This window comes from Trichoderma aggressivum, assembly GCF_033847375.1.
Source record: "Trichoderma aggressivum f. europaeum strain CBS 100526 chromosome Unknown scaffold_013, whole genome shotgun sequence".
NCBI lineage: Eukaryota > Fungi > Ascomycota > Sordariomycetes > Hypocreales > Hypocreaceae > Trichoderma > Trichoderma aggressivum.
In genome coordinates, this window is record NW_026946379.1 from 312935 (window position 1) to 331467 (window position 18533).

Genomic DNA, 18533 nt, shown 5'->3' on the forward strand with positions numbered 1-18533 from the left:
GGAAATGCATGTTCCACCCCCTCTCATTGGCCTCGAATTAAGTAACTTGTGACGATGTTGCGTAACAACGTCTGGAAAAAAAAAACAAGATCGGGGAACGGAGAATAAAGAACGGGGGAGAAAACTAACTCTGTTGAGTCGATGTGCCGGATTTGCTATGCATAGTGGAAACGTTTGGGTGCCTGAAGCCGGCATTTCCCAACGCTACGCTGCAGGTAGTGCTAATATCACGTTGCTCCGGGTTCACTTTAGGCTAAATGACAACAAGATCGAGCCAGACAATAAGCCTAACCGAAGTAGCGGCATCCTTCACCCACCCGAGGCACACAACCAGTTGAAACATCGCGACTAAACAAGGCGGAGAGGTACGAAAGACCAGATCGGGTTGCGGGGAAGGCCTTGGCAAGAGCTGTCGATGAAGGAGCCGCCGGTAATCTATCCTTTAGGAGACGGGAAAATCTGGGGAAAGCGATGGGTTTTAGGAGATTCCATGTTCGTACCCCTTCGTACAGGGTAACATTGGCAGATGTGTGTAAGTGACGGTGTACCCGGAGATGGAGAGGATCGGCATACGAAGAATAGGTTTGCCAGCCCGCAGTTTGTCATATCCGTCGGGACAAAACAAAAACTTGCTCGATTAAGAAACTGGGAAGAGACATGAAGCCATTTCTCAATGCGGTCAGAAAGCTGCGGGCGAGAAATGAGCGGAGAGCAATGCACACGCAACAATAGACATGTATATAATAGGTGGGAATTGATGGCTTCGGAAGGGAGAAGGAAAAGCTATCATCAGGAACTCGGGCGCACCGGTCGATGCTCTGATACTCCAGATCAATTGGTGTATCACCTTCAAACGCAGTCATGACGGGCCTACGTATTCTACCATGGATGTACTCCATGGCCCTTTTCCACCTCGCTCAATCCCGAACATGTTTGCCTGCGTACCAAGCGCAGACAACTTACGTGGGCTGCTATCATGATCCCAATTCGCCTCGCGATCTCGCAGGGCCATTTTTGACTGTAAATAACCTCAATTCACCCCAATATTGTGCCAACCTATGTGGTGCGGCTGGTTACCAATATGCCGGAGTTGAATTCACCATGTAAGTCGCTGTGAACCTCTGGAAATGATGCCAGTCCAAGATGTTGACTCTAACATAATTGATTTCTGTAGCCAATGCTTCTGTGGCCACCGCATTGAAAGCACCTCCGTCAAAGCCGACGAGAGCCAATGCACTTCGCCATGCCCTGCGGACCCCAGTAAGATTTGCGGAGGTGGCAACATGTATGTCTTGAACTCCAGGATCGGATATGGCGAGAAAATGGGCTTTTCATCTAACTTGAATTCACAGGATCAACATTTACCAGGTCACTAATCCATCGTCGAACCCTCCCCTGACGCCTTCATTCCCTGACTGCACCCGCGATCCGCTTTGCAGCAATGATGTCTGTGACACCACCAAGAGCATTGCTGACAGAGCCGCCGCCATTGTTCAGCCCATGACGCTGAATGAAAAGGTCTCAAACGTAGGCAGTTCTGCTTCTGGCAGTGGACGACTCGGTTTGCCAGCATACCAATGGCAGAATGAGGCGCTCCACGGCGTCGCTGGCAGCACCGGTGTGCAATTCCAGTCGCCCCTTGGAGCCAACTTCAGCGCAGCAACCAGCTTCCCTATGCCCATTCTTCTCTCCGCCGCCTTTGACGATGCTCTCGTCCAGAGTGTAGCCACTGCTATCAGCACTGAGGCTCGTGCGTTTGCCAACTATGGATTTGCCGGGTTGGACTTTTGGACGCCAAACATCAACCCATTCCGGGATCCCCGCTGGGGTCGAGGCATGGAGACCCCGGGAGAGGATGCATTCCGTATCCAGGGCTATGTGTTGGCTTTGATCAACGGCCTTCAGGGCGGAATTGATCCCGATTACTTCAGAACTATCTCAACATGCAAGCACTTTGCTGCGTACGATATCGAGAACGGTCGCACAGGGAACAATCTCACGCCTACTCAGCAGGATATGGCTGATTACTATCTCCCAATGTTCGAGACCTGCGTTCGTGACGCAAAGGTCGGATCCATCATGTGCGCGTACAACGCGGTTGATGGCGTCCCAGCTTGTGCAGATAGCTATCTCCTCCAATCTGTGCTTCGCGATGGCTATGGGTTCAACGAAGACTTCAACTACGTTGTCTCCGACTGCGACGCTGTCGAGAACGTTTTTGACCCTCACCATTATGCCGCTAACCTGACTCAAGCTGCTGCCATGTCTCTGAATGCTGGCACTGATCTTGACTGTGGCAGCTCTTACAACGTCCTGAACGCCTCGGTGCAGGCTGGCATGACGACAGAGGCTGCTCTTGACAAGTCATTGATTCGATTGTACTCTGCCCTCGTCAAGGTCGGATGGTTCGATCAGCCCGCAGAGTATAGCTCTCTTGGCTGGGGCAACGTCAACACGACACAAACCCGAACCCTTGCGCATGATGCCGCCACTGGAGGAATGACCCTGTTGAAGAACGATGGCACTCTCCCTCTTTCACCCACTCTACAGAATGTCGCCATCATTGGTCCGTGGGTTAATGCCACCGACCAGCTGCAAGGCAACTATGCTGGTACTGCACCAGTATTGGTGAGCCCCCTGAGTGTCTTCCAACAAAGATGGCGCAATGTCAAGTACGCACAGGGAACTGCCATCAACTCTCAAGACACCAGTGGATTCAACGCTGCCCTCTCTGCGGCGAGCTCCTCCGATGTTATTGTTTATCTTGGAGGAATTGACATCTCTGTCGAGAACGAAGGCTTTGACCGCAGCTCAATCACCTGGCCCGGAAACCAATTGAACTTGATCTCTCAGCTGGCTAACCTTGGCAAACCCTTGGTTATCGTGCAGTTCGGAGGTGGCCAGATTGATGACAGTGCTCTGCTGAGCAACTCCAAGGTTAACTCCATCTTGTGGGCTGGGTATCCCGGCCAAGAAGGTGGCAATGCCGTCTTTGACGTCCTTACCGGTGCCAGCCCGCCAGCTGGTAGACTTCCCATCACACAATACCCTGCCAACTATGTCAATAACAACAACATCCAAGACATGAACCTTCGCCCATCCGGAGGCATTCCTGGACGAACATACGCATGGTATACTGGCACTCCTGTCCTTCCTTTTGGCTACGGATTGCATTACACCAACTTCTCCGTGTCACTGGGATCCACCAAGACTGCTGGCACTGATGTCGCCACTATTGTCAACAACGCCGGATCCAACAAGGACCGAGCAACATTCGCAACCATCGTCGTGAACGTCAAGAACACCGGTGGCAAAGCAAACCTGGCATCCGACTACGTCGGCCTGTTGTTCCTGAAATCCACAAATGCAGGCCCCGCGCCTCACCCGAATAAGCAGTTGGCCGCGTACGGGCGTGTCAAGAAGGTAGGCGTTGGTGCTACCCAACAGCTTACTTTGACGGTGCCCCTCGGAGCACTTTCTCGTGCGGATACCAACGGTGATAGATGGGTTTACCCTGGTGCTTATACTCTGACCCTGGATGTCAACGGGCCAGTGACGTTCAATTTCACTCTAACTGGTTCAGCAACAAAGATTAGTACTTTGCCAAGAAGATCCTGAGAAACAATGTAAATATGCTTTCTGGATAATTGTCTAGTATCAATTGAACTTTTATGACATGTATCTGTATAATTTGTGCTTGTGCTCGAGCTCGCCCGCGTAGAAAGAAAGATCCTACCATATTCGTTCGAGCAGGTGCACAGTCCATCAAATAAACAGATAGGCTATAAATATCTTGATTCAACCGAGTGGGAATAATCTTTATTGAAGCGGAAGGTAGATATTATCCCAAATAATATGGAGATCCAAGGCAAGGTGAGAAGTGTAAAGGCTGGCACAGGGAAGCGCTATACCTAGGTAGGAGAAAGAAGGTCATCTCACAAGTGATTTTTCGCGCGCAAAATATTGCCTTATATAGAACAACCGGGCATTGGGAGCCGTTTAGAACGGTTTTCGGGATTCAAGGACAAAATATCGCCATTTTGGGTGGAGGTAATTGGCCGGCTTCGGGAGCTCCCGACAAGCGAGGCGGGAAGTTTGCTACCTTGGACAAGATGCTTATTACATGTACTTAATATAGACTCGATTTATCATAACATATAAAACATAATCATTCAAATTACCCTTGCATTCGCACAGAGGCGTGGGAAGCCTCCATACCAAGCAAGGTCAGCTAATACAGTCTATGTAACTATGGATAGTCATCCTTCGTCCAATCCCACAAGAGTCCACAGGAGTTAGTTGCCCAACAGTAGTCCCGCGGAAAGCTTAGATGAGACCGGCTTCGCCAGGCTGGATAACACCGTCAAGCTTGGCAGCGGCGTGAGCCCGAGCAACCATGCCGTAGACGGGGAAGTACTTGTCAAGGTAGGGAAGCACCTCTGCGGCACCAGGGACGTTTCGCCAATCCCTCATGAGGTCGCAGACGAGAGAGAACAGGCTGACGACTTGGACGCCTGCGTGTCGCATTCTGTCGTTGGAGATCTCGCGGACAAAGGCAGAAGAGCTACCAGAGGCCTCAGCATTGGCCCACACAGAGTAGCCCTCGTCTCGAAGAGACAAAGCGAGATGAGTCGTGCAGACATCGGTAACAATTCCGGCCAAGATGATTTGAGTCTTGTTGGTAGCCTTGACAGCAGCGCGGAAGTCCTTGTTGTCCCAGGCATCAACTTCACCCTGTCTCTTGATGAAAGTTGCGTTGGGGTACATGCTAGTAATCTCCTTTGGCAGGGGTCCGTTGGGTCCTAGTTGTACGCTTAGCTCTATATACTGGTATTTCAAGCGCCGAATGGCATACCCTGCTCTGCGGAAGTAGTCAAGATAACTGGCAGATCAAACAGCTTTCCGATGGCGGCATGTGCGATGATGCTCTCCTTGTAGGTAACAGGTTCAAAGTCCCGGACAGCGTTGTAAAGGCCATCTTGGAGATCGACGACGAGGAGAAGCTTGAGGTTTGTTAGCTTGAGTGTGTCTTGGAGGGGGGGTATTTTACATACAGCCTTCTCTTTGTCGAGTCTTTCGTAAGGATATTCTTCAAGAGAACATGAAATGTCAGTACTGTTTAAGCTTCCTCAAGATTTCGCGCAATACTCACTGCTTCCCATGACGGTAGCAGACATCGAGGCGAGCGCCACGGCGACGGTTGAAAGGAACTTCATTGTTGCTTATTGTTGCTTGTTGCTGCGAATTGTTGCTTATTGGTGTGATTGGTTCTGAGTTGAACTAGAGAGGATTGGAGAGTGTGATTTGTAGAGTTGAGCTTGAGTCTGAAGAAAAAAGAAGAATCGCTGATGAGATTCATCTTGAATTATATACTCCAACACCCTTGTCTCTGGAGCTTGCCATCACAAAGGATCAATCCGACAATATGGCTCACAAAAATGCTTGATTTCAAAGATGGTTCACTGCTGCAGGGCATTTACAGGCTTCCATCGGCTTCCAGCGCAATAATTTCCACCTCGCATGCACGATGAGGTCTTTTCTCCGCAGTCAGCGAATTCGTCCAAGTGAGGCTATCCACGCATTGTAACACAACGAGCTGCCTACCAGGATCTGTCTCTTCGCCCGGTTTGCCTTGAACCTCCCATCACTTTCAGTTGTAATGATGACTAGACCCTGACCAGTCCCTGGCCCACGTTATGTAATTCTAGTGTCAGCTCCGCAGCTGTTTCTTGATTGGTTCCAAATGATGCACAGCGGCGCCTTACGAGATAGAGTTGGCTAAGTTCCACCAATCATGATGATTTAGCTCAGCAATTATGCTATGTTGACAAGTGGCTGACATTAATGAAGCCAAGGCGCCAGGGATAGAATCGTATGGTGGGCAGCAAATTGGTAGCCACAGTCGCCACATTATCAACAACTATGTCATAACTATATTGCTACTATCCACACTTCAACTGCTATGTAATGGCTGAGTCTATTGTCTCTCATATAGTTGACCATGGGAAAAATTTTGAGCAAGTTCAAGATTTTAGCCTATATTTACCCCCCCTTCTTGCGTGAAGGTCATGCTTTCCCTGAGTGCGCAAACCCACAAACACACACAATCATGAGAGAGATAGACGAGAAGAACCAGAAGCTGGTGGAAAATACCTAGCTCATTGATTTTTCAAACATTCATCTTGCCTTCATCTTCATCTTTACTGAACCAAAATGCCTGGCTTTCTGCTGCTCAAGCCCATTCCTCGTGCCTGTTCACAGGGTTAATGGTATGTATTCTTGTCAAAAGATCCTGGTTCTATACGAAGCATGAGCAAGGAATAGATTCCTCATACATTGCAGATTATGGGTCTCGAAAGCCTCGGCATTAATGTGTACAATGCCGAGTGTGTCCGTTACGCGCGTTCATATTTCATAACATTCCAAGTCCGCATCCGATTCCGAAGGTTAATGCAAACTCCGCACTGCTGTCTTGATGGCAACCGACCGCTGAATCTACGAAGTGGTATCGAGACGAGACTCGAGGAACTCCTTCTATATATGCGTCTGTGGTATATACTTTTTCAATGGCAAACTAGGAGATTTCGATCAGATAAGGTATGAATCGTGAAACAGCTCTCGTTATGACTCAGGTTTGACAAACAGCTAGAAGACGAAGATATTGTGTTTGCCACTAATTCATCAGCAATGTGTAAAGATTTAGTGCCCGCTCTATGCATAAAATTCTCAGTCTCCGACGAACACTCTGTACCTTGTATACAGTGTCGCTACCAATCTCGAGGTCCTTCCCCTTTGTCTCATCATTTAGTCATTGTCGGGCATTCATTAACAATAACCAATAGTTTTTCAACTTTCTCATGATTCTCAACTGCCGAGGCTTACTTGACACGCCTGAACGGCTAGTGTCATGTGTACCAGTGGACACTGGCGTCTGGTTTTCACGATATGGAGCCTAAAAGCCTGAGTTTCACTCTCGAAGAGGTGTAGCTATCTGAAGCTAAACAATATTGAACATGACAAGCGGTATGCAATTCTATGTGGCAGCATACGGTTGGTCAAAACGACCAATGTCGTCGAAGGGACGAATCTATAACCCCTTGCCAGTGGCAAATGAGGACACGGGTCAGCCTCACGCAGCCGTGTCGTGTATTACAGGACTTGGGTACTGACATGTTGCGTTTGCGCCGGCGAAAGTAAGACAACTTCTAAACTAAGCAAGTCATCTATGAGCATATTCAAAAGTACCAGCTCAAGAAATGCCTGTGAGTACACATCATCTCTTAGTTTGGCCCCTGAGGGCTACCCCCTGCGGAGATATTAGTATTCTACAAATTTTCTTTGCAAGCCTAACGACCCACTACACGCGTCCAGATTTTAGAAACAGTATGATAAGGGCTTCTTGCTAATTCTTGAGTGATGTCTGAGTCAGTTCAGCATCATTGTTTGCGGATACAGAGATAGAAGAGCTTTTCCTACGGGCAATTTCTCAACCAACAATGGTCGGACAAGATCAAAATCAGGAATAACATGAGACCCTGAGCCACCCAGAGACAACAAGCATTGGAAACTAAAGTCCGAACCCGAACCGCCTCAGCTCACACCCGATCTCGCCCCCAATCCCGACCCAGACACCACTTTAGCTGGGCGTAGGTTGTGTTAGCCCGAAGCCGTGTAACAAATGAGTGGCGGTGTAAAGCGCTGGCCGGCACCTGAATCCCTCTCATCACTATCCGGTGTTGGTGTAGCGTGTTGCCGATGCTATACTGCTGTTTCACATATCATCCCCCCGTTCCCCCATCCATGATCACCAGAACGTGGCCCACCTCCAAGCACATGTTTGGATTACTCATGCTTGAGATTATTTAATTGAGACACGTGCAACAGTTTTCATCCGATCTTTATCCCGAGGACACCATTTACCCGGCTATGTTACATCAGGCTGGCTCGCGGGGCACCGGTTGCGAAAGCGTTGGTGACGATCAATGTCACCGCATTCAACTGGGTCGCAATTAGCCTTTAGGTGATATCGGCCAGAGTCTAGTGGCATTGAAAGTTTATGATATATTAGCATTGTCTTCCAGCAACCATTTACAATGATATATAGGGCTCCAGCCGGCCCACCGATGCCGTCGCAAACATTACCAATTATTATGTAAATGGGCGAATTGCATAAACATCACACGCATCTCTCATCACTTGAGTGTGATGGACCCGCACCTCGGCGAACGAGTGGTTCCACATGCCCATACAAAGTAGACGCCGTACCCCAATAACTAGTAACAGGTCATTTTGGATTGGGTAGTTTTGAGCTTTGCAGACTCGCTTGAACATGAGGAGAAGATCTCCAATTAATTGATGAGTGAAACGCAGTGTTGGATGGACAATGTTGGAGATATTCTATTGGATAACGGTGCTAAGGGTGCCGAACTGGTGTCATGGGAACTCTCAAGAACGCTTCAAACCAACAGCATTGACATGGACTATATAAGCAATCGACGATGCTCTGGAGAGAGAATGGACAACTCCGGCGCGCAATCGGAAACAATTACGCTAATTGTTTGACTTTACAAGATCACCGCCTACCTCATCCTTCATGCGCTACAGCTCTGTCATTTTTGGAGCTCTTGGGCTCTCCGACACTTTTGTCGACGCAGCTTCAACTCTTCTCTCAGGTGGGACAATTATCGCCTGGGACGACGGTGCAAATTATCTCAAAGTAATCCGAAATGGCTCCGTTTTGATCACAGATGATCGCATTTCATCTGTGGATGCAAACCCTCAACCGTCTGAATTGCCGCCAGGAACGAAAGTTGTCGACATATCAAATCAGATACTAACTCCGGGATTTGTTGATACCCACCGCCACGGATGGCAAACGGTTTTCAAGACAATTGCCTCAAACACATCTCTCACGGAATACTTTGGCCGCTACGGAGAATTCGTCGCGGCAGATAAATTCACGGCTGATGATGTATATATTAGCCAACTTGCTGGTCTGTACGAAGCCATGAACGGTGGAGTGACAACTCTTCTTGATCATGCCTCTCACACGTGGTCTGCAAGCACATCCTATGCTGGATTCAATGCATCAATCGACAGCGGGGCTAGGGTCTTTTGGGCATTTACTTTTCACAACATCACGTCTCTCAACTACACTGCGTCCGATCAGATTCCACTGTTTCGAGAAATGGCAACAAACAAGAAAGCGCTGGTGAGAGATTCCCCTACAGAACTCGGCGTTGCATATGACTTCTGGGGGCCGAATCCAAATGTCAATGAGGCTCAGGACATTGCAGATCTCATCAAAGAGTTTAACGTCTCAGTCATGACAACGCATTCTCTTGCCGGACCGTGGGGTATAAGCAATCTTCCAAGCGAAGTTCAGCAGTTTGGCATTTTGAATGGTACCGTGCCTATTGTATTTTCCCACTCGAGCTTCATCACCGCAAACGATTTGCAATTACTTCGTTCTACCAACCAGTACATCTCCATCACCGCAGAATCGGAGATGCAGTATGGACATGGCCACCCGCATTCTTATGATGTGCAAGACCAAGCCGCACTTGGCATTGATACTCATTTCACATACTCGTCCGATATTTTGACCCAGGCTCGAATGTGGCTGCAGTCCGTCAGGCTCCATTTTTACAACCAAGTGTTGGAGAATTGGCACGTCCCGACTTATTCTCCCATGACCGTCAATCAAGCGTTCCTGCTAGCTACTCGGTCCGGAGGGCTCGCACTTCGACGACCTGATCTTGGTGTCATCAAGCCAGGTGCAAAGGCTGACTTGGTAGTCTGGGATGCTGAAAACTCTCCTTCGATGCTCGGATGGGACGATCCTGTCGCAGCGATTATTTTGCATGCAAACGTTGGCGATGTTCTACACGTATTAATTGACGGAAAATTTGTCAAAAAGGATGGTAAAATTGTCAACAAGGATTACTCCAATATTCGGAGAGATTTCCTAAAGTCAGCAAGAAAGATTCAGAGCATTTGGAAGCAAACCCAATATCCCACATACGAGGGTGTATACTCGAGCGGTTATGGCTATGGAACAACATTGACGGTCGATGTGCAGAGAGGAAAAGACACTGGCTATGGCACACAGTTTTTATAATCCACGGGTGGCAACAACAGAGAGGGGAATGTCGGGTTCTAGGGAGAGGGCGATATATCGGTGCTATTCATAGGTGACTACAAACTCTTTACTGAAATGTTTAATTCGAGGAAAAGCTATGCAGTGCTCAGCAACGACGTATAGTTGAAGCCCTGTCGCAATATTTTGCGTAAATACAAATACTTTTGTTCTTCCTATCATAGCACTTCGGTGCCTCATACCCATGGATCGGCTACTATCGCCAATTATGCTAGCATCACTGCTATCACCAATTCCTCTGGTCTATGATACTACCAGAGTGCTAGACAGCAACTCCTGAACGTATACTTTGACTTATTTTTGTCCAGGTCATATGGTATCATATGATTTCTAGGCTGCTCGCTACATCATCGACCAACCATATACATGACACCATGCAATTACTCAAAGATAAGATGCCTCAACGAGGAATCCCACGGTAAACTTGGCATGTCGAAGAACTGCCGGCCACTGAATCTTATCGAGAGACTATCTAAATGTCAGCCAGAACTGGGCAGTCTTGACAGTGATAGTACTTACATCTCCAGCAGTGTGGATGCTGGGGTTGGACCTCTCGAATGTGTCTTCATTGACAAAGGCAGAGGCTGTCAAGCACACGTCAATAAAATCCCGAATGGACTTTTTAGGGTTTGAGAGACTTACGGAAACCGTTAGAGCGAGCACTTGCGTGGTCGGAGCAGCCATAACCACATCGTGTGGTAAGAGGTGCAGCACCCGTGTACTGGGTAGCAATTACTCTAACATATTGTGTCAAAGCTGCATCAACGTTATCAGTATAGACAGCCAGCTGGTTGCTTGGAGAGAAGCCAGTCATGTCCTGGTTGAGCATAGCAAGGACTGTCTTCCCAGTGGATTTATAGTTGGCGAAGATTGCTTGGGACCCAAGAAGCCCGCCTTCTTCACCACTATACCAGTGAAACTCAATTGTGTTTTCGGGGGCGAAGTCTGACTGGGCAATGACACGAAAGGCTTCAAGAATAGTAACTGATCCAGAGCCGTTATCATCTGCCCCGGGGCTGCGGGCTGTAGTCGAGCCAGCGGTGGAGTCCATGTGAGCACCCACAATGACTTGGGCTCCATTAGCAACTCTGTTATTTCGCATTCAGCATCTTGGTAACGATCTTACTGAGGTTTGAACTCTGTCCAGGCAACCGGGCAATGATAGAAGGCTGGTTCCAGGTATGGGTGAACCTTTGCACAATAATCTCCGGTCTTGCAGACGCAATGCTGGAGACTTGATCAAATAGCCAGGCTGAAGCCTGAGTGCCAGTTGTTGAGCGGTAATGCCGAGTAGTGAATCTAATCAACTATTAATATGCGCAATAGGAGCTTCACACGAAAGTGATGGACTAATACGCACTGAGTAAACGTAGTCAGCCAGCTTTGCGGACCACTGGTGGACACTTTTGCAATGAGCGACTGGGCTTCGTCTACGTGCTCAACCCTTGTCGGATAAGTGACAGCACGGGTGGTCAGAGAGGTGTCTGATGGTGGCCTTGACAGAATGGATAGCACCTCATCATCCTGTGAATTGATGTCAATCATGATGTCTATGATAACCACGAGAAGATGACACCAGTTGATCATGCTTACCTTGATATCAGTAATGTCAATGAATCCAATGTTCTTTGAGGTAAATCTGTCGAATTTCTCCTGTTCAGTCACCCACTGGCCAACGTCATCTTCTGAAGTTTTGATAAGTCGAAGCTCCGAGTTGCTGCCAGTGAGGGGCGCAGCGAGAGCAAGCGGGAAAGCCGCCGCGAGCAGAGCAAGAGTAGCTTTGGTAACCATTTTAAAAGTCTGAACAAATCGATGTTGTCAAAAGTTTTGAAAGAAAGTGTCCAGTGTCTATGGGATAGTGGTCCATTTTATCCATTGAGCGCGTTACAGGAGATGATTCGGCTTCTAAAATGACGCCATACTCTTTCTTTCAAGAAGCATACAGTCAATACCGCTGCTTTGCGCCATCCCAAAGAACATTAACATCCACACATTTGCATTAACAGATGACGAACCGCAATCTAATGAGCTTCCTGATCAAGTAACCAGAGTCCGCAAGGACAGATGCTCCCCTCATTGTTGGAAAACATTCCCAGATAAGCTAGGTGACATTCGGGCCAAGGATGGATCAATCTGAGCGGAGAATAGACATATAAGCTTAATTTATTGGCTAAGACTATTTTTGTCAGCCACCCAGAGCACCTCCCAAAGGCTTTGGGGCCTTTAAGCTTGTCCTTGGCAGTCGGTCTTAGTCGCGGGTGTTGGAAGCTGGAGTAGGAGATGAAGCAAAGCAAGTGTAGCATTTGCGAAAGTTCCACGCCAAAATAGCAGGTGAACCAAGATTGACTCCGCGCCGACAATCGATGGAGCCGGAGATGCGGCACTTTGGTGTCTAGTGTTTGGGTGGAGGAGGGTATATGGTGAAATAAATGCGCAAACTATTGCGTTCCTGCAAGAGGGTTGCTATAGTGGTGCATGTTATGCCAATAATAGCCGGTAGCAAGAATGATTGAAGGTTTTTGCAGATCTCAAAATACGACGTCGGCGAAATATGAAGCCCGACTAATAGAGACTTTGTCACGCCCACAGCAGGGTTATGAGTTGAATAGGATTCGAGATCAAATGAAGAGGAAAGCAATTTGTCCGATTGTCCAGTACTAATGTTAAGGGAAGAAGAAAGCAAACACTACATGTATGCATGAAGCTTGCGAGCCGAAAGGACAGGACTCATTGCTCGTTCGTAAACATTACCTAGGTATCTCCGATTATACCGCCTTCATGATGTATTTTATCGCATTTATATAATTGTGTTATATACATTCTTCAGTAACTTTATAACCGTATATTCCTCTGTCAAGATGGTTTGACAAAAGCAGCGTATAGTCGTCTTTGAACTGTCAAGTGTTTATCATATAATTTTAGTTCGGCTCCACCCATCGAATATCTAGAAGCTATAATAATATAGTGGTTAGTATATCAGTTTGTGGATATGAAACACTGAAGACCGAGGTTCGATTCCTCGTTATGGCATGATATTTCTTTTTTTTTTACTTGTTTTTCATTCTTTTGGCCGAGGATATAGCATCTTTTCACTTTATTTTTTTCTTTGTGGGTTAATCGCTCAATGCTTCTGGTGCGTGCCGAATTTGATAAGAGTAAAAGTAAACCGTAATAGCAGACGTCACAATTGAAGGCACTTCAGCAAATTGCTAGTCCATAGATCATACGCAATCCTATACTGTACAGCGCAGTATCCATAACATGAGTTATTGGAGGCAACAATTGCCGTCATCGTATTTCCTCTGGAGTGCCCGCTTGTGGCAGCCATGACTTCGTATCCATGGATCTGATAATCTCCGGCTTTCTATTCCACAAGGTTCTTTCCGGCCGTATCCGACCGCTGGAAGCTCTCTGTATTTGGGCGCTGGCCCACAAAGATTGCAATTTTGCTGAGGCAGTGTTAAGCCTGATCGGCTCTAGTAGAATCACTCAACAACCAATTCCGCCCGGCATCGTTCGGAGTGGCCAGAATTTAAAACAGCCTGCTTCACTGTTACCACAAGCACCAATCGACTATTGTATTTCCATATAAAGATACTTTGTTCGGCAGCTTTTTTTGAGCATCTAAGCTGTCAATCCAACAGTTACCACTCCCATTTCGCAACTTAGCACCAAAGTACGAGCGAACAACACGGCAACACGCACATCGCAAGTGGTTTAAACTAACATTTGGACTCTCCCATAGACTCACTGACCGAGCGAGCATTTCCCTGAACACAATGGCCTCCAACTTCACGGTTCTCTACAACCAGCCCAAGGAGGGCGAGTTCTTCGACATGGATTACTACATCAACACACACATGCCCATTGTGAATAAGCAATGGAGCCCCATCGGCCTCAAGAGCTGGCAGGTCATCCAGGGCGGCCCTGATGCGCCCTTCTCCGGAGGTGTTGTGATGACCTGGGAAAAGCCCGAGGATGCAGTAAATGCTCTGACAGCGGAGGAGTCAAAGCCCGTCTTTGCTGACGTGCCCAACTTTACAAACTTGAAGCCCATTTTGCTGCCTTCAACCATCTTGAGCACTTGGGAGAAATGAGAGGGGTCGCGGAATTGGCGCGGGGTTGGACGGGACCCTTGCGGTCTTCATGACGCCATTCGACGTGGTGGTAGTACTAAATACGCGTGTATTAGCAGAGTGTGAATGGTATCAATTTTAGCCGGGAACAACGCTACAGTCAATATATTGTACGTGAGATGCAGGTATATGCTAACTGAGAGGATTATATGTACATCTTGTTAGGGATGCCATTTGATGTTACATGGCACATAGTCCCGCAAGTTAAAGAACATGATTCTACCTAGATATGTAGGTGCATCACCCCATCATCATCTTCTCATAATCGCCTTGCTAAGAAATCTCAACACACACCTTTCCCTTGTGCTTGCCCAACCACTGGTATTCACAAGCTTCCTTGAGCTGGTCCAGCCGGAAGACTTTGGGATCAACGACGGGTCGAAGCTTCTCTGGGTTTGCCTCGATCGCGCGACACAGCTCTTCCAGCAGCACTCTTGATCCCACCGCGATCGGCCGTACGATGCATCTATGCTGGAAGCAGTCCGAGAAGGTCGGCTGATCGCTGCTGGAGCCTCCCAAATACCCAACAATATTGATGACGCCACCAATTGCGACGGCCTTCAGACTCTGTCTCATAGACACCGGTCCAGAAACCTCAACAATGTGATCAAAGCCGCCTCCACCGGTCAGCGATTTGGCAGTGGTGCCCCATTCGGCGTCCTCTTTGTAGTTGATGACATGATCAGCACCAAGACCTTTCAGAAAGTCGATTTTGTCGTTGGAGCTCGTAGTTGCGACGACTCTAGCACCAACTGCTTTTGCAAACTGTAGCGCAAACACGCTGACGCCTCCTGTTCCTTGCGTCAGAACCCATTTTCCAGCACTCACCCTGTAGTCGGACAGCCCAAAAAGAGCGCTCCACGCGGTGACTCCGGCACAAGTCAGCGTTGAAGCTTCTAGAGAGCTCAAGATTGACGGTATGCAAACCAATCCTTGTTCATTGAAGGCTCCGTAAGTTCGAAGCGTACCATCCAATGCTCCGCCGAGTGCTGAGACGGCCGCGGATAGCTGGAAAGGCCCAGCGACATAGTCCTGGAAAAATGTGGTGACAACTCTGTCGCCGGGAGTGAAGCGACGAACGTGTTTGCCAACTGCGACAACAGTGCCGGCTCCATCCGAGCCTGGGATAACGTTTGGAGCCACAGGATGAATTGATTTCCCTTGTATTATCATAAGGTCACGGTACTTGAGAAGCAATCTTATTAATCATGATGATGTAAAATCGAGATGCTGTATCGACTTACATTGAGCGATACCGCTTCCACTGTATTAGTTGTTAGGGGGGCGACTTCTATAAAACGAACTCCCTATCAAACTCACATTTCACCAACACCTGGCTGTCTCCCAATTCAGGAAGAGGTTGTTCAGAATAGTGCAAAGCGTCAAACCCTTCTCCGCCGCCCACAGTCCACTGGTGGACAAGTTTGGGGATAGAGAGCGCCATTTCCCCACCTGTTCAAGGAGAATCTTGAAGGATAGGATTGTGAATACGACCGATGCGATACTCGTATAGAATTCTCAAATTGTATATTGTTCGTTCTAGCTCTCCAGGTGAATGCTATTTATACCAGTCCCATTTCCTTGCAACATCCCGTTTTTACTACGTGAAAGCTCCGTACATTAATAATTCGCTGCAGAGGCTCATCTTTTTGACACGGAAAATGTAAGACATTTCGATAAATGGTTCAGAAGCAACAGCTCAATTTATAATTCTTGATGGAATGTGGAGGAAGCTGCGTACTTAATAGTCAGTTATTACTGTCTTCGACAATGTCTTTTCAGACAAATCTTGAGTCCCAAATAGGTAACCGATGGAGTCTTAATTGAGATTTTTCATTGGCTCATCGGCGAAGGTGGGAAACATTTGAAGACTAACGCCGAAGACCTTTTGCCTTCCATCGAATGAAAGGCGTTGCTTAATTGGGGCACAACTGATCGGAACTTATTGAATCACCAGTTTTCCGTCCCAGATTCATAGTGACCAAGTAACACAGTAACTTTTACCGCGGAGCTCCCATCTCACCGCGGAGCTCCTACTTTACAGTGGAGTCAAAGGTCCTCCTAATAATGGATACGGTGCTGTCGGTACCGAAGTTCGGCTTAGATGGCATCTCAGATTTGTATCATCGTACATCCCAAAGTTGTTCGAAAGGGCAAGTTGAAAGCGGCATTGGTAGTTATCGGAAAAAAGTAAACTGAAATCTACGTAAAACCGATGAACCATCTTGCCTATTCTGCTCAATCATTGTTTGTTGTTGACACTGGGGTGACATCACGTTCATTACAAATTTACAGGTCTTCTCGAAAAAGTAATTATTGCCTCTTTTAGCGATTCGTGCCATCACTAACGCCGATTTCATAAAGGCGAGCACCGGAACCGCGATCCATTCCCCGCTCGGGTCGAAAATCCGTGGTTCTTATTGCCGATAGACTTGCCGATAGACTTGACTCAAGTTCACAACCATGCTGTTGAAAGTTGAGATAAAAGAGAGTGAAATGTAATCTCAAAGGTCCATTCAATATTTGGATATATAGCATCAGCATACAAACGTGTAAACTGCTATACTCGACAGATTCAACTTAACAGCAGTTACTGCGCTTTCAATCGCTTTCAACGACAGCAGCTAAAGCCGTTCAGTTTAACTCATCCCACCATGTCTCTTCCTACTAGGCGCCTTGGAACCGATGGCCCCCTCGTCACAGCCATTGGCTTTGGTGCGATGGGCATCAGCGCTTACTATGGCGCCACGGAGTCTGATGAGGAGCGTTTCAAGGTTCTCGACCATCTCTACGAAACTGGAGAAAGATTCTGGGACACTGCCAATGTTTATGGAGACAGCGAGGAACTCATTGGCAAGTGGTTCGACCGCAACCCCGAAAAGCGGAAGGATATTGTTCTAGCAACCAAATGGGGGAACCTGGGCGGAGGCAAGGCTGATAATAGCCCCGAGTATGCAAAGGAATGCGCCGAGACGAGTTTGAAGCGTCTTCGAACAGATTACATCGATCTGTATTATGTCCACAGAGTTGATTCCAAGGTTCCCATTGAGAACACTGTAGAGGCCATGATCGAGCTCAAGAAGTAAGTCTCGGGACTGAATGTTCTCTTGAACTTCTGCCATGCCTGATGAAGGAATAATACTAACTGTTCTTTAGTAAGGGCTGGGTTCGGCATTTGGGTCTCTCCGAGGTTTCGGCCGAAACACTAAGAAGAGCCCATGCTGTGCATCGCATCGCTGCGGTTCAGATGGAGTACAGCCCTTTTGCGCTGGAAATCGAATTGCCAGAGACGAATATGCTCAAGACATGCCAAGAGCTCGGCGTCGCTGTTGTCGCCTACTCTCCTCTCGGCCGAGGGTTTCTGACTGGACAGATTAAAGGGCCTGAGGATTTCGAAGAAGGAGACTTCCGAATCAACATCCCTCGCTTCTCTCCCGAAAACTTTCCCAAGAACCTGGAACTGGTTGACACTCTGAAAGAGATTGCAGCTCGGCATAATGCCACGAACTCGCAACTGGTCCTTGCCTGGCTCTTGAAGCAGTGGGACATGGTCATTCCGATCCCAGGAACCAAGAGGATCAAGTACTACGACGAAAACATGGGAGCGCTGCGGCTGAGCATTAGCGATGAGGAGAATGAAGAGATCAGGAAAGCTATCAACAAGACAGCCATTGTTGGAGACAGGTACCCTCCAGGCTGGAGCGCATCTCTGTTTACGGACACTGTTCCGCTGAAGGAATAGGCTGTATGCTGTATGAAGCATGCTTGTTGCGTGATATATGAGATGTGAAGAGGCACACGTACAATATCTCTCATGAGTAATTAGTTAAAATTTCTGACAAAGGTTTTGTCAAGACACATGTCACTGCATTCAGTATAGTCCCATGTTACTTGATGCTCATTGGCAAGTCGACACTGGATTTGCCCGAGTTGACAAGCTCGTATCCGTGGTGGTGATGGAAATACTAGTGAACTGAGCTCCGTCCAATGTGGTCTCCCCTGTGCCCCTCCATTTGCGCGTTTCTAGCCTGATTGCAGATGCTGGCAAGCTGGCTCTCTGAATAGTGAAGTGAACTAGGCGAATTATGGAGAGCGGCGACCCATATTCTGTTGATCAGGGCCAGATATTCCTTATTACCGTGATATATTCGGGCATCCAGACTCGGAAATTCCACCTATCTCCATGTCTTGATAGTGCCAGGGATGGCATCATCTCGAAATGCGGGGTTGAACCTCTG

The 18533-nt window shown here is 47.8% G+C and overlaps 7 protein-coding genes across 7 annotated transcripts; 4 read left to right on the forward strand and 3 right to left on the reverse strand.

Moving 5' to 3' along the window:
- Positions 1 to 861: 861 nt before the first annotated feature.
- On the forward strand, positions 862 to 3618 carry Triagg1_4233 (CAZyme family GH3; the record flags this gene model as incomplete). The annotated part of the gene is made up of 3 exons (XM_062898614.1): positions 862 to 1103; positions 1175 to 1285; positions 1353 to 3618. 3 exons carry the CDS (start codon positions 862 to 864, stop codon positions 3616 to 3618), a joined length of 2619 nt encoding a protein of 872 aa, XP_062756740.1.
- Positions 3619 to 4326: 708 nt separating this feature from the next.
- Positions 4327 to 5216, reverse strand: Triagg1_4234 (uncharacterized protein; the record flags this gene model as incomplete). The annotated part of the gene is made up of 4 exons (XM_062898615.1): positions 4327 to 4802; positions 4856 to 5003; positions 5055 to 5089; positions 5153 to 5216. 4 exons carry the CDS (start codon positions 5214 to 5216, stop codon positions 4327 to 4329), a joined length of 723 nt encoding a protein of 240 aa, XP_062756741.1.
- Positions 5217 to 8593: 3377 nt separating this feature from the next.
- Positions 8594 to 10120, forward strand: Triagg1_4235 (uncharacterized protein; the record flags this gene model as incomplete). Its single annotated transcript, XM_062898616.1, has 1 exon — positions 8594 to 10120. One exon carries the CDS (start codon positions 8594 to 8596, stop codon positions 10118 to 10120), a length of 1527 nt encoding a protein of 508 aa, XP_062756742.1.
- Positions 10121 to 10543: 423 nt separating this feature from the next.
- Triagg1_4236 (uncharacterized protein) lies at positions 10544 to 11950 on the reverse strand (the record flags this gene model as incomplete). The annotated part of the gene is made up of 6 exons (XM_062898617.1): positions 10544 to 10627; positions 10679 to 10743; positions 10802 to 11227; positions 11286 to 11458; positions 11520 to 11683; positions 11753 to 11950. 6 exons carry the CDS (start codon positions 11948 to 11950, stop codon positions 10544 to 10546), a joined length of 1110 nt encoding a protein of 369 aa, XP_062756743.1.
- A 1988-nt stretch (positions 11951 to 13938) lies between these two features.
- Positions 13939 to 14256, forward strand: Triagg1_4237 (uncharacterized protein; the record flags this gene model as incomplete). Its single annotated transcript, XM_062898618.1, has 1 exon — positions 13939 to 14256. The coding sequence occupies one exon, from the start codon at positions 13939 to 13941 to the stop codon at positions 14254 to 14256; it is 318 nt and encodes a 105-aa protein (XP_062756744.1).
- Positions 14257 to 14568: 312 nt separating this feature from the next.
- On the reverse strand, positions 14569 to 15739 carry Triagg1_4238 (uncharacterized protein; the record flags this gene model as incomplete). Its single annotated transcript, XM_062898619.1, has 3 exons — positions 14569 to 15480; positions 15540 to 15559; positions 15616 to 15739. The coding sequence occupies 3 exons, from the start codon at positions 15737 to 15739 to the stop codon at positions 14569 to 14571; spliced, it is 1056 nt and encodes a 351-aa protein (XP_062756745.1).
- Positions 15740 to 16949: 1210 nt separating this feature from the next.
- Triagg1_4239 (uncharacterized protein) lies at positions 16950 to 18037 on the forward strand (the record flags this gene model as incomplete). Its single annotated transcript, XM_062898621.1, has 2 exons — positions 16950 to 17377; positions 17452 to 18037. 2 exons carry the CDS (start codon positions 16950 to 16952, stop codon positions 18035 to 18037), a joined length of 1014 nt encoding a protein of 337 aa, XP_062756746.1.
- Between the last annotated feature and the right edge of the window lie 496 nt (positions 18038 to 18533).